The 17,191-nt window shown below is 52.1% G+C and overlaps 1 protein-coding gene across 1 annotated transcript; it reads right to left on the bottom strand.

Moving 5' to 3' along the window:
• Positions 1–1,252: 1,252 nt before the first annotated feature.
• LOC100898716 (gamma-aminobutyric acid receptor alpha-like) lies at positions 1,253–8,769 on the bottom strand. Its single transcript, XM_029112497.1, has 11 exons — positions 8,637–8,769; positions 7,833–7,900; positions 7,118–7,302; positions 6,833–6,951; positions 6,553–6,690; positions 5,525–5,677; positions 3,902–4,062; positions 3,670–3,823; positions 3,386–3,459; positions 1,480–1,770; positions 1,253–1,405 (listed from the first exon to the last, which is right to left on the bottom strand). The coding sequence occupies exons 1-11, from the start codon at positions 8,716–8,718 to the stop codon at positions 1,253–1,255; spliced, it is 1,578 nt and encodes a 525-aa protein (XP_028968330.1). The 5' UTR covers positions 8,719–8,769.
• Between the last annotated feature and the right edge of the window lie 8,422 nt (positions 8,770–17,191).

Raw genomic sequence — 17,191 nt, forward strand, 5'->3', positions numbered from 1 at the left:
TTCGAGTCTGTTCCTCGATTCAAGTGGAGCTCCGACAGGAAGGCTTCTCCTTGGTGAGTATTTCTTCGTGATCTTCCCCGGTCGAGCACTCGGGATCGCGAATTCGAGGCGGCATCATGCGTTATATGCTTTCGGTATTCTCCTTATGCTTTTCAAATATGACTCGACCGAATCGGTGACCACGCGAAGCCATACGATCGACGAGGCTAAGCTGCGCACATCTCCGCTGAAGAGATTTCCCACTCTCTGGCGAGGTACTTGCGACGTTCCGGCGGAGCTGACGACTTCATGCGACCAGCGGACGGCCGACTTTCCGTGTGGGCAGATATGATGTTTGCCTCTCCATACACGAAGTGCTCACAATAACACACTGTTCGGATGCACCCTTATGCGTTAGTTGAGTTGGTTTCTCAAGTTTGCGCGCCTTACGCCCGAACGGCGCTCAGCGGGTCCTTACTTCATTGTTGTCCTTGTCAACAGTAAATCCTCCGTTGCTGCTGCCGCTGCTGTTGCCCCCGCCTCCGGAACCGTGGCTCCTGCATATGGAAATTCCCTCCAGCGCACTCTTCCCCGACTAGTCGGTCGGTCGGTCGATCTGTCGCCCGCTCGCCGCCTCTTGTCGCTCGATGCGGGGCCTTTTCCGCACAAAGTCATTTGTGCCCTTTCATGCCGCTGAGATTCACATCGATTGGTGCCGTGCAGCTGAAGCTCGGAATTCGGGCTCTTCAGGATCCTGTTTTTCGGCCGCTGGGCTGCCCACGGGGACCTCTCGCCGGGAACCTCGAATTAGCCGGCCACAAAATGGTTCCGGAAGGAACTTCGACTGAAGGCCGGAATCGACTGGAGCTCGGGGACAAACGGCCGACCAAAGTCCCCATGCACAGGAACTGGCGGAAGCTTCACCGAGTTGGTTATGATGAAAATGATTCGCCAACCGCGCTTGCTCAACATTGGATTTTGGTGCGATATTCTCGCCCCTCAGCTCCGCGCTTCGACGCCGCTGCCCGATTTTCTCTGTCATAGATTGGACCACTTCCCGAATGTACAAGTCCAGCATCAGAAATCCTGAACGGACGGACGGTGGAGAAGCCCGGACCTCTCAATGGGAAAACCACGGGACAGAACGACCGCAACGAATGAGGACATCAATGAAGCGACGGAGCTAAACTTTGTACTTGAAAATTCAACAGCGTTTATTCGGAGTCTCGATGGGACTTCTGAGACATGGGTTTTCATTCTCCAATGACGCATCCTACATCGGGACCGGAGTCGGAGGGACTTGGGACAGGTTGAAAACTACAGGGGTGAAGTTGTCCTGCCATCCGGGGGGTTTATAATGTCCGTACCCCAACCAGTAGATGATGTTTAGGAAGAAGAAGCTCACTGGGAATAAAACCCTGGACACCTGGAAATAGCGAACTCCGTTGCCTATCCGAAGCTTCAGCACGAGCAAAGAGATCTCGCTGCGACTCAACCCACCTTATCGATCTGGGACACACTGTTGACGAATTGTCCTTTGGGTGCGCTGCGTCGCAGCTCGTCTCGGTACTTTTCGTGACTGATCATGCACATAAGAAACTCCAGAAAACACGGCAAACGTCGCGGCTGAGGGGGTGGGGGTGCCGGAACGTATGGGAGATAATGGCTGTTCAATGTCGGCATCGATGTCGATACCCGACCATCGATATTGTTCGGAACTCCACCGTCGTAGAGACTCCGTTGTCTCAGAGCACTGTCCAGAAGGCTGTGGGCTCGCATAATTTCACAGTCCTTGGAGGTGATGAATGAATCAGGAAAAAAACACATTTTTAGGGTCCTTATAGCTTTGGTTTGCTCCGACGATTTCGATGGACAAGCCCGCCGAAAGTCAAGTCAATTCCCCTTGGTCGTGTTTGCGCCACGCCGGTCCTCGGCCGTTGACGAAAGCAGAATCCTCTCGGTAGGCCGACTTAGCTCCGGCCTTCGTTCACTTTGCGTTCTACTTTTCAAGGAACATCTTGTGACGACTGTGAGCCCTTACGAAAGGTCCACCGGTCGTGGCTGTCGGTTGACTCCGAAGCGAAATACTCGTTTGGAAATACGGGAAAAATTCCGAGAATCGCCTCCCATGCCGTTCACGTGATCTCTGAGGCGTCGGCTGCGCAGCGACGATCTCGCGAAGTAACCTCGACAGGAGTCGGAACCGAAGCAATAGAAAACCACTAAAGAGGATGTCAGCGTAAATTGTTATTGAGCCCCGCGGGGGTTTGGGCTGCGAGATTATAAGGGAGCGAGCGATTTCCATCATCGGATACCGTCTCCAACGGCAGCGGAAGTTTCCTACGATTCTTGTCGATACGGGTTGCCGATTCCTCGATAAGTCCCATCCCGTGAAAAATTCTCCTTGCACTCGGACTCATTATTCCGCAAGATCTTGCGCCGATTCGAGCAAAAACTTATTCGTTTCATCAGAATCCGCGGCGATTATCGCCTACAGCTAGTCGCGAGCTGGGCCATGAGGAATTATTTTCTAAGCTCGGAACAAACGCAGCGGACACGCACTTCTCGGGGGTAGAAGGGGAGAGGAGGTCTCCCCGCGGGGTTCTTGTGGCCCCTCCGAAAATCCGCGCGTCCTTATCTCCCGAGGAGTGGTCTCGCTTTCGCAAGGTGCGATATGCCAGGAACGCCGAGAACGCTCCCGGCCGAAGATAAAGCTTTTCTTTAGGCGGAGGAGCGGAGCTATCCAGCCATGACCGCACTTCGCAGTTCACCTGTTCGCTCGTTACTCCGAAAGGAATCGCGCTTTTGATGAGGTCCTCGCGAGCAATACACGAGACGATCACGGTAGAAGACTCAAAGTGATTGACGGGAGGAGAACGGCATTTCCTATCAATTGACCGAGAACTCGACCGGTCCCAGGTTCCCCATGACCCGCGGTCTCACAGAATTGAGCGAAACTTTGAAACCAGGAGCCGATCCCGCTGTGAACCTCATTGCTCGATCGAACTTCGCAGTGAGTGAGTGAGTGAGTGAGAACGACTCTTCGACAGCCCTTTTGTTCAGAGGTCCACCGCCGCATCTGTTATCCGTCACCGTCCGACCTTCTCGTCGGCGCTAATTACTGAAGTCAGACAGGCGAATAGGGGTGAGCATCCTGATGGAGATTGGAAGCTTGCCGACAGCATATTGGTGGATAGGTCCTCGTACTCTTCTCCGAAGTTTTGGAATTTTTGCCCTTTCTCCATCGGGATTTCTTTAAGAGAGGACCGGAAATCCGACGCTCGTCGCGATCCGCGAATCGATACCGCCCCGAAGGAGACCCGCGCGGGCAAACCGCAACGAGCCTCGCCTTTGTGCCACCAGAACTCCATACGTAGCCTAAGTAGAATGAGGCGAGGGCACTCACTCTGCAGTTGGAGGCACATTTGTTGAAGTTATAGCTGGTAGTCTCGGCAAAGAAGTCGGAATTGGCAAATTCATCTGAAGAATTCGGTGTGTATGTGAGTAATTCGGATCACGCTTCAAACTCTCTGATTTCGAGCTTCTATCGGCGATCTTCGAGCCCTACGCGTAAAATGGTCGACCTTGGAAGGAATAATTTGGATCGCTCGGATTGATTGAGTAGGTAACTCCTAACACCGGCGACGACCACCCTGACGAATCGCGCATGCCTGATTGAGCGAGACTCACCGAGGGGTGGAGTTTCCTCATCGTCTTCTTCATCGCCGTCCTCTCCTTCATCTTCATATTCCTCTCGATCGGCTTCGAGTTCCTGATAGGTCTTTATGGTGTCATCTCGCTCATCATAAGTATGGACTCCAGGGAAATATTCCCCGCTTCCGACCTGTAATTCGTCGGAATCGCATCGTGAATGCTGCTATCGGCGTTCCCCGGTAGCCCTGTCCTTCTGAATCTGCCCTACCTTCGTGAAATAATGGACTCCCGCGAACTCCAGCAGCGAGCAGATGACATAGGTGAAGCACATGATCACGAACCAATCAAGAGCAGTAGGGTATGGAACTTTCGGTAGATCGGTGCGGGTGTCAAGACCGAACGTGGAAAGGGTGAGGACGGTTGTCATTCCTGCGGCAGAACATCTCATGGTTTCTCAGAATATATCGTCATGCTCCCCTCCCCTCACACGGGCATGCCACAGCGTCAGGTAAGCCGTAGCGGTTTTGTTCCTCACTTCCTAATATCGGCTCCGACCGCGTACTCCAAAGAATCGAGATTTGTTTCCTGGGTAGAAATCGGCTCCGCGACTATTGTCGACCAGGCTTTGACGACTTGGGGATGATGAAGAGAAAATAGGTCAGAGATTCACGGTGAACAGGCAGGCACCCGGCATTGAGCGCCAGGCTTTGCCTTCAAGAAGAGAACGGGAGGAATACAGTTTTCCGTTCGCGTCTCTGTCACTTGATGCACAGGGGTACATTCCGTGAGCGTCAGTTCAGTTTAAGCCTCTTTGAGGGATAGGTCGGCAAATCCCCTCCCGAAAAGAGCTCGGGGGTCACATTGCCCGAAGAGAGAGGAAAAGCTGCGATTCGCTCCGATTTTCACCTTCCCGCGACCGAATTGATTCCTGCCGCCCTGATTCAGCCCCTTCTCCGTCGAGCTCGAAATCCGTATCCCTCAACGGAGGCGCCTGTTGTGCGTCGAAAGGATTCACAGCCAGCTCTGATTGCTTTCTTCAATCGTCCGGGAATCAATCGTAGTTTGCGACCGATCCGCGATCCATGGGGGCGGGTTGAGTCGCTCGCTATGTGTATTCCTGAGCGGCGAAGGGTTCGGAGCAAGATTGGAAGCTGAATCGCGATGGGTTCGAGAACTGAATCGGCTCCGAACTTTTGAGGATCTCGGTGAAATATCATCATGAACTCTTCCGGGAATTCCAGTCCCATTCGAGGAATGGCAAACTCCTTCGTGGAATTTGCAGAACAGAATTCTCGAAGCAAGCGATCTACGATGTCTCGGAGATCCGTGGAATTTCTCTAAAAATAGTTCACATGAGATCCTTCGATAAACAGAGCGCCACTTCGGATGTACGGAGAGCTCCTCATGAGGAGCTCATTAAACCAACGCGGCATGAAGTTGTTCTAGCCATAACTGTTTCTGCGCAGATCCGAGAGGATTCCGTCACTTTCGGGGAGAGAGGAGCATCCGTCCGTAACTGTGAGTATAACTCACGCAGATTGGAACGGTGAGCGAAGCATTAGTCTGAGGAAACTATTCCTCGCTCGAAGGTCGAGCTCGGTGCTGAAGCTCATGGACCGGAGCAGAAATTCTTGTTGTACCGATTCGCTAAACGGGAGATCAGCATCTGACTGCAAGAAGCCGTGAGCTCGAACCATGGCAGGGTCTGGTTTCCCGCTCAGAATCGGAACAAACGGGTATCTGCCAACCTACCCACTAAGCCCATCTTCCCTACCCTAGCCGAAAGGGCAATTATTGTTGTGCTTATCTAGAGCTCCCAATAGTGAACTCGGCAAGTCCAATTTTCGAAACCGCTCTCCTCATTGGCTAATTTCCAAATGGGCATACTCACCGAGCCCGACGCGATCAGCGGTGGCTTCCCGGTTGATCCAAAAAGAAACCCACGACAAGACGACGAGTAGGCCGCACGGGACGTAGACTTGAATTAGGAAATAGCCCATGTGTCGATGCAGATTGAAGTTCACCCGCAAAACGGAATAGGTTCCTTATGTGAGATGGGAGAAAACAGTTTGATGTTAATAACTCTTCCCTAATCCCGAGAAAGAGGACACGAATTGAGTTGAGTCGAAAGCCACTATCGACGTAAGAAAACTCGTTTTCGCGGAGCGCCGATGTTTAATCGGCCGGAGATCTCGTGGTCGAGTGAGTGGTTGTTATCGAAGCGAGAAGAGTCGAGTCCGCCACGGCCGCCAGTCCCTTCCGAGGAATATTCATAACGCTATCAGCCATCTGGCTTCTCTTGACTCGTCCGCGCAGGCACTAGTCGGAGCGCCGGTGGAGCGGTGCAATTTTTAGCCGTTTAAGTACCTTGCTTCGGGAAGGTTTGACCCCTGAGGCGAGACACCGCATATGGTCCCGACAATCTGTGGGAGTTTCGCGAGTGGCATAAAATTGGAGCGACGATTCCTTTAAGAAGACACCCTTGAGTGGCCTTCCTCAGCTCCTAGACCATCCCAGCGGTTTCGATCCAGTAGATTCGATACAAGAATGTTCTGTTTAGACGTGGGCCGTGGGCTTTCATTCCCTTGCTCGAGGCTCGCTCAAAAACAAACAGACGCGAGAGACCGCTGCAAGACCGAACACCGCCGTTGTTTGTGGAGGAGACCCGGATGATTCCTGGAGAATAATTTCATCGTCGAGGTCGATAATGGAAACTCCGAATCAGATCGGAGAGCCCCTCACGCGCTGTTTGGAAATCGCGATACACATCCGGCTAGAGTTGGAATGGAGATAATTCTCCGGCCGTCCACTTCCGACTTGGCCGGAGTCAGACTGGAGTCCACTTCCCGATCCCCTCGTCAGGCTTCATCTGAGAACGCTTTGAGTAGACTAATCACACGCAGGCACCGTAAGACTTACCGTTCCTGATGATTAAAGTTTCATTGACGTAAGGATTGTTTATGAGGTCGAATTGTGACAGTTGAAGACCTTCGACCAGTCCTACGGCTTTAGGTGCTGCTTTCCAGGAATACACCATTTCTTCCTGAGTGTATGCGTCTGGGAACAATGAGAAAGCCACGATTCTATTCGGGGAATCTGAAGGACGCTGTGATTTTTCTCATGATTTGCTGTTCCGAGAGAGTAGAAATGCGATTCGATCAGGAGAAAAATAGAGTCGTTCGAGGTGGTGGAGACTCACAGCTTCCGAAGACGAGGGGACACGACTGTCGATCCATCGGGAAATTCTGGAGCTCCATCGGACATTTAGCTTTAATGGTCAAACGCATGGAGTACAAAACCGCTCCGTCATTCGAGAGCCTGAATCGAGATTAGTCAATTCAAGGTTGAGAATAAGCGTCGACCGGAAGGCGGAATTCCCATATCGGCCCCTTCTTCTTTGCTCTCGGCGTTTCAGAGGGAGAAACCACATCGTATGTTCGGGAGAATCGTGGAAAATACTCAGAAGTAATTTTTTTCGGCTCACCTCAGAAGTTTGTTCGGTTGCGTGATCGTATGTAAGTAAGAACCTCTGCCGTTGTGAAAATACGTATCTGGTTTCCAGATGCGTTCGAGAGTTTTTATGTGAAGAGAAATAGGTGATATCGGCCCCTTGAACTTCAAGCGGTGGTCATTCCATGCCTGACGGAAGTAGCAGTCCATAGAGTACTCCTGAGAAGGAGGAGGAGAAATGGAACGGTGAATGTTGCGAGATGCCACGGATTCTCTTGTGAGGCGACTCTAGCCAATCCTGGCACGGTTCGGACCCAATAGTGCACTTGTCGGTCCAGACGTGAATGAGGAATCTCGCTCTTCTTTTGTGTTTGCTTGGCGGCGATTTCCGGAGGATTCCGTGAAGTGCGTGGTGTCGTTTGTAATCATAACGATCGCACGGAGCGATGAGTTGTGGGCGAGAAGTCGCCCACCGATGGCTCCCCAGTGTCCGTCTGGATGATTGCCCTGTCTCTCCGGCTGCAAGAGCAGCGGATCGAGGGTCGCTCCCTTGCTCGCTCGTCCGTGGGTTTTCCGGCAGCGATCGGAGCATCACAATAAAAACAGCAAATAACGAACTCTCCTTACGGACTGCGATGCAGTCACGCCAGCACACCGACCCGCTACTCGCACAGATTGACCCAAGGGGACATGGAGCATCGCAAGATAATGAGACGACAGGGGGCTACGGACTAGCGAATTCTTCTTACCATATCCAGCTCGGAGACAGGACCCATACTTCGTATGAGCATACTCGCGACAACTCGAGTTGGCCGAACTGAAACGGAACGAATTCGTTCATTTCGCCATCTAAGCATCGTTTTCGGAGGATTCTCGACACGCGCACCGCGCACGAACACGCAGTGAACCCCAGGGGTGCGCATGAGGCCCCGTGTAAGTTACAACACGACCAGACTCCGGAAGATGAGTCCCGATGACGTGACCTCCCGCAACCGAACTGCCCTACCTCTCTCCAGACAGGCGTTCACATCTAAAAAAGGAGCTTCGAACAGCAGACATCGGACCTTCGCAGTCGGTGCCACGAGAGATGACGTTGTTGTCAGATATGAGCTATAATCTAGACTTCATTCCCTGACAGAATAAGACCGACAGGAACACGAGACGTCGACGACCGACGTGCGAGCGGAGCTTGCGCGGGCGCAAACCAAGCTCCACGATCGCGAAGCTTTCTTGATTAATAAATGAATAGCGAGGGGCTTCCGAGATCAGCAGCAAGCATCAAATCGCTGCGTCGCCGGTGATCCGTCTCAATGTGTCGTCTCATAGATGAGCCGCACTGCGTGGCCCTCACACCGCAATTTCTTTCCTGCAACAAGCGATGGCTCTTCTTCACGTAATGGGATTTGTTGTATAATGGAGAGGTTCCGCTCCTTTTAAAAGACGACGGAGGCGCTGTTTGTGACCGAGCGAGGTGTCTATCGACTTCGATCGGTCGGGACTGTCGAATCGTCGATGGGGCCCCTTACTCCCCGAATGCGCTCCTCCCCACATACCCCCTTGGTAAGGCCGCTGATTGTCGTCGTAATTCCGAAGTAGTTGCTCGAGTAAGATGCTTATGTTTCGGGAGAGAGCCATCTGAGCTCGGAACTCAGGTGTCGTGATACGTCCTCGTTCCCAGTTTTTCCGTCGGGACACTTTTCCTTGACCCGAGTTCCGGTTTGACTTGACTTGCGCTGTGTCACTGTAAGTACAAAGACACTTCTTTAGTAGACATTCCGGGTTCCTTCTGGCGGAGAGCCCTGCCGTGAGCTTCTCCTCCTCCCTAAACGGCATGGTCCGTCCACTATCGGCCGATTGCAGCGTCGAGAGGAGTATTACGCGGGAGCTATTCGTGGATTCGTGTTGCCCAGCCGGCCAGGAGAGATTCGGAGATTCCCTTCGGTCAGCTTCCGGTCGGAGGAGACTGAGATGGGGGGGATGCGAAGTTTCACAGCGAATCGAGTATCGGAAGTGTATTCTCTCGGAACGTATTCGGCTCAATGAGGACCTCCTCGCGAAACCCGAGCTTGAAATGCTAATCGACCAGAAGTCGGCGAAGTCTTCATGCGGAGACTCGAGCGTCAGGCCGAAAGAGAATGAGCAGCATGAGGGAACTTCTTACTCCCCGGAGCTGTCTGCCAGATTCGGGCAACCTCATTCTCGCAATACGGCTATATATACGTTTGAATTGGATCCCTGATTCGCTGGTTGTCGATTCGCCGAACTTTCACGCCGGAGCTCACTTCGTCATGCTCGAACTCAAAATACGGTGCTTTGGATCAAGCGGCCCCAGAAGGACTCTCGCCCCTTCCCCCTGTCGCATATCGCCTCCATCTTCCAGCCTGTATTCGTTCGACATGGCTTCGAATACATTTGTATCGGGAGTCTGAGGCACGAGACGACCTCCGATAAGGTGACTGCTTAGTTCCTTCATGGAGACAAGCTCACCTGCGAGAGAACTAGCGATGCCGAGAGATCCTTCCCAATCTCTCTCCGTCGCGACGACTGTTTCCAGACTCGTCGGCACCACCGGTCAGAGTTTGCTCTCCACTGAGAACTTCGAGACGAATGAGAAAGGGAGGAAAAACTCCCGAGGAAGTGAAACTTGAGCAAGTTGGGCCAAGTCTGAGAGGGAATGCGAGAGAGGACTCACGAAGGGGAAATCGAAGAGCGAAGAGAATGAGGACTGCTGCCGGACTCTGTGTTTACTTTGTAGGAAAAAAATTCTAACACGTCTTTTCTTTTCATTGGACAACACCCGGGAGCTGCCTTCTGTTCGTCATTAGCGATTTGCCTAGCTGACATAGGTAGGTAGAAGAGACTGCGATCGAGGTTCGGTATTTCTCAAGAAAATCCCTTGCTGGTCTAAGCTACGCTTCTCTCTCCGTTCCTTGCCAACTCGGTTTCCTCCTCAATCATTTCCTCCTTGCCGCCTCCCTGATTCGGCTAACGCAAGACGTTGTTGGCGGTGGTGGGGAGTTCGCGACGCCGACAGTCGTTTTCCTCGTTTCCGCATTCGGTCGTATCGGTGAATGTTCCTATTCTCTTGCTAATGATTATGCATATGATCAACTTCATTAGTGCTCGAGCAGAGCGGTCGAATGACCACAATCACGAGATCGAGACGTTCACTCCCGAACGCGGGAACGAACGCATGGAAGCACTGCGAGAGTCAGAGAAGAAATCGTGATCTGGATCGGCTTCCGATCTAAGGTACCTTGTCCATCAAATGTGGGATCGACTCGAACACCAACACGGTCCACGCGAAATTTTGACGTATAATGGCTGATGAATCAGGTAGAGAGAACCTCATCTTATGCTCGACAGTCCGAGCTCGGGTTTCAGCTGTGATCGCTTGTTCTGGTGTGAGGTAATACGATCCTCATAGATGGGTCGGCGTCTCCGGACATTCTCAACTGGCAAAAAGCGGCCGCCGATGATCGAGTCGATTCCGCTCAACTCATGGATAAGATGTAGGTACCTCGTTCGCTCGGTCCTCGATCTCTCGGTTCTCGCTCCTCCATTCGATCAGGATCACAAAGCAGAAAAATTGCTTATATTACCTACCGACGTTAGTTCCTGAGGCGTGGTCTACAAGGAGTTTTCTCTCAATTGAAGTGGAGCTCCTCAAGCCTCCGCGAGTCAAGTTCATTCTGCCATCGAAATCTCGGTTTCCTCTCTGATCGTTGGGAATTGCCCTCTGATTCCCGCCGGAGGAATTCAGTGGGACGCGCCGGCTCAGAGATGTCTCATTCAACAGAGGAGAGCGCCATGAGTGAATCTGGACGAGTCGATCAATCGAAACAAGCCGTGAGTGACTCCTCGGGGGAGAAGCCGCGTATGGTTGTTGTCCTGCGAGACGCAAATTTAATATAAGTTCATCTGCCTCAGGGCATGCTGTGGTGACTTCTGCGGCTGCTAGTTGTAATGGCGGCGCCAGCGGATTGAATCTCTGAGTGAGTGGCACGGATCCCACGTCCACGTTTTTCACATGGCCCTCGGCTTGGAGACGAACACAAAATAGCTTTTCCTCGACCATTGCAGCTTCTTCCGCGGAAGTTCTGCCTCGCACGATCGACGCTGCCTCGGTGGGTTTGCAGTGAGAGTCTCGTACCGTCACTCTCTCGAACAAGGCGCGCTTAGACGAAAAAAATTCCGAACTCTCATCAAATTGAGCTTTACTCTCAGAAATTTATTCGGAGCCGTCAGGAGAATCGGGTGGAATAGTTGCCGGGAATCGGACAGCGGTGAATCGCCCCTACGAATGGAATCTTCCGCCTCCGGCGTGGATCATTTTCGGTCAAGCGGAGAGAATTCGAGCTGACGATGTCTATTCCGAAGAATCGGCATAGGGGTATCGCTGCAGCGGAGTCTCCCATGGACACTGATTCGTGAGATTCGCTCCCCGACCTTTACCGTACGAGTTTCTCGCCCGCGGCTCGAGGAAAATCATGATTGGTTCATTGCTGGTCTTGAAGATGAGTCCCGCGATTCGTTCTCATGAATTTGAGCAAACCGCTCCACAATTGTTTCACTCGATCCGCGTAAATGATTGAACGCCTCCGCGACGCTCGGGACAGAGGAAACAACTGAGTTGTCTCGCAGACGAACATACCGAGCGGGGAGAGCAGAAATTCGTCGAATGTTTGAGAAACATTTTTCCTCGCCCGGCGAAAATGTCCCCATAGAGACTCCAAAGGAAATCAGAGTTTGGAGATGTCCGAAAGTCGTGCTTGGCCGGGCGCTGGTTTCCCGTCGGCCAATCGAAAGCCATATTCATTCGATTGATTAACAACCTCAACGGATAACTTCCATTGTTGTCGTTCGTCTTGTTCGACTTTCCTTCCGGGAGACTTCCCGACCCCGCCGCTCCCCGCGCCACCATCGGAGTTTCTCCGTTCGATTCAGTCTTTTAGTGTCTTCCTCCCCGCGTCCGCCTATCTGTCAGTTCGTCAAGTAGGCGGACATTTATTCATTGAGTCAGTCGGACAGCCAGCCAGCCACTCACTGAATCGGTGAGTAAAATTGAGCTGAGAGCCTGAGCAGAAGTGGAATCTCTCGCGAAGTGATTTGCGCTAAGACCCATTTGAGGACTCAGTCGATGCTCACTCGATCGAAACAGCGCTCCTCGAACATGACGAGTCGATTCCGAATTGAGAGGGTGCTATTGATTCCTTCATTCCATTTGCTCCTCATTCCCTCTTCCCGTCTGTTCCGCCCCCTCCCACCTCCTCAATTTCCATGGATTCCGCGCTCACCTCGTCCTTCTTCTCTCGTTTCACCTGTGAGAAAACGGAAGCGAGATGACGGCAATCGCTGCGAGCGAAGAGCAGGCAGGGTGCGTGTCGCGCGGGACTAAGAAAAACTTCCTTTTCCAAGCGGAAAAACTCTTTGCGACATGAGAAGCTGACAGGGATAGAAGCACGTTGCGGATTTCGAAGACGGATCCGGGGAGTTTCCCAGAGGATTCTCTCGCGGGTGCATCAATGCGATGAGTTGAGCGAGGAATACAACCAGAGCACAATATTCCGGAGTGAGGTACAGTCACCTATTCTAGGATATTGCCATAGTCTGACGAGAGCACGCGTCTCCGAGGAGTGATCCGGATGATTTCGAGCAGCACATGATTTTTCAGAACCTCGGGAGCAGCGATGCTCTCAACCCTGGAAGATCTTGGGTGGAGCACACAACAGCGGTGTGGATAGATGGAGAAATTTCAGAAAATTCCAGATCCCTCCTCGCTCCGCCGCACTCGATTGGCGTAAGAGATATAAATCGCTTGTCGTCCTGTGAGCGCTTGTCATTGTTCAACCTCACCTAAGCGGGATTATCCGTGGATATTGAGTCTCATCCCACCGTCTCATCAAGCTGCTTTCGCTGCCGTATTCTTCCGCCTGTATAGCGGTTGGTCGAGATTTTCGCGATGCGGGGGAAAACTCATTTCCTCCCCGTCGATAAGCGATTGTTTTTGCACATAGAAAAGAAAAACAGAAGCCATACGCGTTCTCTGCGCGGATGTTCCCTGGGCTGGGATCTTATTAGCACGCCCACCTGTAGTCTCCCAGTCTCACGTGAAGCGGTCCGCTATCCTCTTCGCGGGTCTCCTGCATGAGGCGGGAGATGAGGGAAACAGCTCTGAACTCCATGGCTCTCGCGAACCGTTTCGACCTCGGTCCATTATACGTATTTTGTATTTGCAAGCATCAATGAATTACGGCAAGATCGTGCACCGGAAATTCTCGAGCGTACAGTGGACACTCGGTTGGCTCCCGAGAAGCGTAGATGCCGGCTCAGCAGCGGGAGCAAGAACGGCTCGCACGAGAGCCGGGCCGAGAGACTACCCGTTCATTTCGCCAGGATGAAACACTTGTTCATGCCTCCCTCGAGGGTTGCCCTATACCCTCCCATGTCGTCGTCGGGGAGTAAATAATCAGGGCTGTACAAATCTGTCGAGCCTGGTTCATGTCGTCCGTTCTCCAATGCTTAGGGAGTCGTCCTCCGGAATTTCCCTTCTGCTCGGGTACGGGGGAGTTCGCACGGACTCAGTTCAGAATCATCGCACGTCTTTCGACGCAAGTGACTCCACACAGTCGCGACAGGAAAGCCCTTTTCGAACCCAGGGAACAGATCGCCCATAAAGCCAAAAGTGATCCTGCGTCACCCATCATCGGCGAGATGTCTTCTCCGGAATCGAAGCAAACTTCGAACCGCTCGCTTTATAACCGGAGCGAAGGCCGATTCCGTGGTATTCAACCGAGAGGAGCATCCGAGCGTAAATTCAGGGCAGACAAAACTTTTATTCAAACAGGCCGACATCGTCGTCAGCAATGATGACAGAGGCGGTGGTCAAGGTGATCACGGCATTTAAGATGATGATCATGATGATAATAGTCGAGATTGCGCTACCGTGGAAGCTGCAATTTTCCTTCGGCCAAATTAGGCAGGACCGGAAGGGAGGACGACAGAGTTGCGCGCCATCCTGGAGGGACAAACACTGCCAGCATCGCACCGACCTAGACCAAGACCCTCGGACTGATTCAATTATAGAAACTGTTGTGCTGTCTTCGCAAGGAATGCAGCTCCAGCAAGCGAGAATAAGAGGATAATTTAGCCGGAGCTTTTTTAGGCGTACCCATCAGTAGCGCGATTACGTTAAATGGGGATGTCGTCTCCGTTCAATGGCGACCGAACTCAACGAGCGAGTCCGAGCCAGACACTTGGCCCTTGCAGCGCAGAGTCCGAGGCCGTGGCGATGACCTAAGCGAAAAAAAATCCTGCTCCTCGGCACTTGTCGCAGACGAGGACTTATCGTTTTCCGTGAGAGGAAAACAATCCTCTGAGAATCCGTATGATGCGTCCCAATACGTCATCGAAGTTCATCAGCCGAAATGTATATCGAGTCACAAAATCTCGAGTCTCGAATTTTGGGAGCCCAACAGACCAGTTTATGAAGCGCAGTTTTCGGGTCATGGAGAAGACCGATGGTCCGGGCGCTTGTGAGTTGCTGCGAGCCCCGAATATTGCGCGTGAGGACCTCTTCCTACGAGGGAACTGCCGGACGTTGTCAATAAGAATATCGTTAGACAACTTCCGTACGCGTACTCGATGATGTATGTGCTCGTCGTATAGAGCCCGAACACTGAGCATAACGTCGACGGCTCTTCGAATTGCGGACGTGTTTGCATTCCCGAGAAAAATCTCCCGTTCAGACGTCCAGATCTTCTGCGCCTGTCGCATCGCGAGTCGAACAGCTTCGCTTTCTCGGAAAATGAAATGCGTGTCACGGCTCCTGGTCTCCATCGGACAGGAGCTGCAATGCAAGAAATTCTTTCCACTCATTCAGACACGCTGAAGTTTCCCGATGAAGACATCTCTGGGAAGGCCGACGCGGCATTCGAGTTTAACATGAGCCTGCTCACATCGGATATCGTCCGCTCTCTTTTTCTTTTTGTGGATACGATGTGTCGGCCATGGACGACATCCATTTCAGCTTAGTCACCGATTATCACGCGCATTCACTCACTTCAATATCGGGTTATCGTCAAAGCGATGCTGCATTTGACAGCTCGGCAACTCAGCAGACAATATCGGACTCGCTCCAACTGTTGATATGCCTGGAGCGGTCCCGCATTCCGCCACGTCAAGAAAATATGTCGTTTTTGTCTTCGGTAATTTTTTTCTGCTCCTGGGTGCTTACCTACGGACTCAATCTTACGGATGGGATACATTGAAACCTAGAACCGTCGAGGGTTTGATGAGCGGCGTTCGACTCCGCGTGAATATGTACGAAAGGCGCCAAGATTTCCCTCGAACCGTATAATTAGCAGGAGGATAGCATTCGAGGGTGGAACCTAATTTGCTGAACCTACATTTATTACTTCCGCCAACTGTTATACAAGCTATGGATCAGGGTCCGACCCAGACCTCGATCCCGTCAATATCCTCAGGCGACGAGAGCATCCTGTTGATTCAAGTTGGCTGTTTAAGCTTATGATATCAAACCAGTCAGCAGCTCCGATAGGGTCCGATGGAACAATACGCCCGGCACTATCGTACCCCTCACTCACTCAGCGCTGGATCCCTCGCATCGCGGTTTTGCCACTTGGGATTCCCCCGACCGAATATAGTTGCCAATCCGATGAGGAAGTCATGCCTCCGACGGAGCTCATTCAAAAAGAGACTCATCAAACGTAAGCGATGCCATCTCAAAGCTGACATCGCAGAACAACACGGTGCTCCGTCATCGACCATATCACCATGCCCGATGACGGCCTTTTCGAGAGGAACCGTTGTGAAACTTTGCAGATTAGTCGTCGAGACGGTGCTCGGAAGTTCGCGCCGGCACGGGACGGCGCCGCTTTCGGGAGCGGCTTTCGTCGAGAGCAGAGTCACGCAAAGCTTCTCAGTCAGTCAGGCCTGTGGCAGAATGATTGCCCAATCAGATTTTCAGCCGAAGTTCATGTCGTATCGCCGACTTCTCGATGTTCGAGGTCTCTCTGGCTCTCTCCAAAGATGCGATCAGCGCTCTTCTCGCTGACTAACTTTGAGAAATAGCAACTTCTTTACAAATCCTCCAAGTCGCTGCTCCAAGTGTATATGCTGTTGGACCACTCATTCCTTTCACGGGCACACCCTCAGACCGCAAGTTTTTCGCCAGCCATCAACTGACTGAAGCTGCTCCTCTGGAATGCGGAACTCAAGGAGCCATCGTCGATGTCTTTGTGCGCCAGGTCAACAATGGGGGAAGGGGGGGAGCGCGACCTCGTTCGCAGTTACACAGTGCTTCGATGCTCCTCGGAAGTTTCAACGGCAGTCTCCAATAAACTCGATTAAAGAAACTGCCAAGCGTTTACTAAACGTTATCCTCGAGGCAGGTCAACGAACGGCTGAGGCTATTGAGACCGAAACCCAACTAGGGGACATTTGCAATGCAGATAGATCCCATCCAGCGGAGGCTAAGTGTTTCTTTGCTCCAAACGCCCTTCCAAAGCGTTCGTGGCTTCTGCCCATTAGACCACACAACGTGCGCACAAATTCTGCTTGGTATCCTGTGTCAACATCTCCCATGCATATCCTGTCCCAGAAGCGACAGCAACGTAAAGACGACTCCTCTTGCCAGTTCCGAAATCCCTAGCACATATGTACGTATACTCAAGAATTCTGGGAGTTGGAAACGGTTGCAGAATATCTGGAGACCAGAGGCAGAAGATCTGATTCTCCGTGTGTCGGGATGAGAATGGAGGAGAATGATGAGTCCCGCTTTCATAGATCCCTAGAGGGGGCAGAATCTACCGCTCCCACGAGACTTTGAAATTCCTCGTCGCAAAATATCTGAATCAGTTCAGCTCGAGGTCTGCGACCGGAAAAGGTTGGCATAGATGAGGGAGCGTTTGTCGCGGTATATCGACGCAGCCGAGGTAATATGGCACGGGACGTTATAAGCCTTGAAATCAATCATGCTGGGAGAATCATAGCGGCGTCAACGCTGATTGACCTAGAATTCTTTCAGAGAGTCGAGTGATCGATGATGGCGCCATGGTTGGATATTTGAAGCAGTACATTGCAAACG

The sequence above is a fragment of the Galendromus occidentalis genome, unplaced genomic scaffold (assembly GCF_000255335.2).
Source record: "Galendromus occidentalis unplaced genomic scaffold, Mocc_1.1 scf7180000077511, whole genome shotgun sequence".
Lineage (NCBI taxonomy): Eukaryota > Metazoa > Arthropoda > Arachnida > Mesostigmata > Phytoseiidae > Galendromus > Galendromus occidentalis.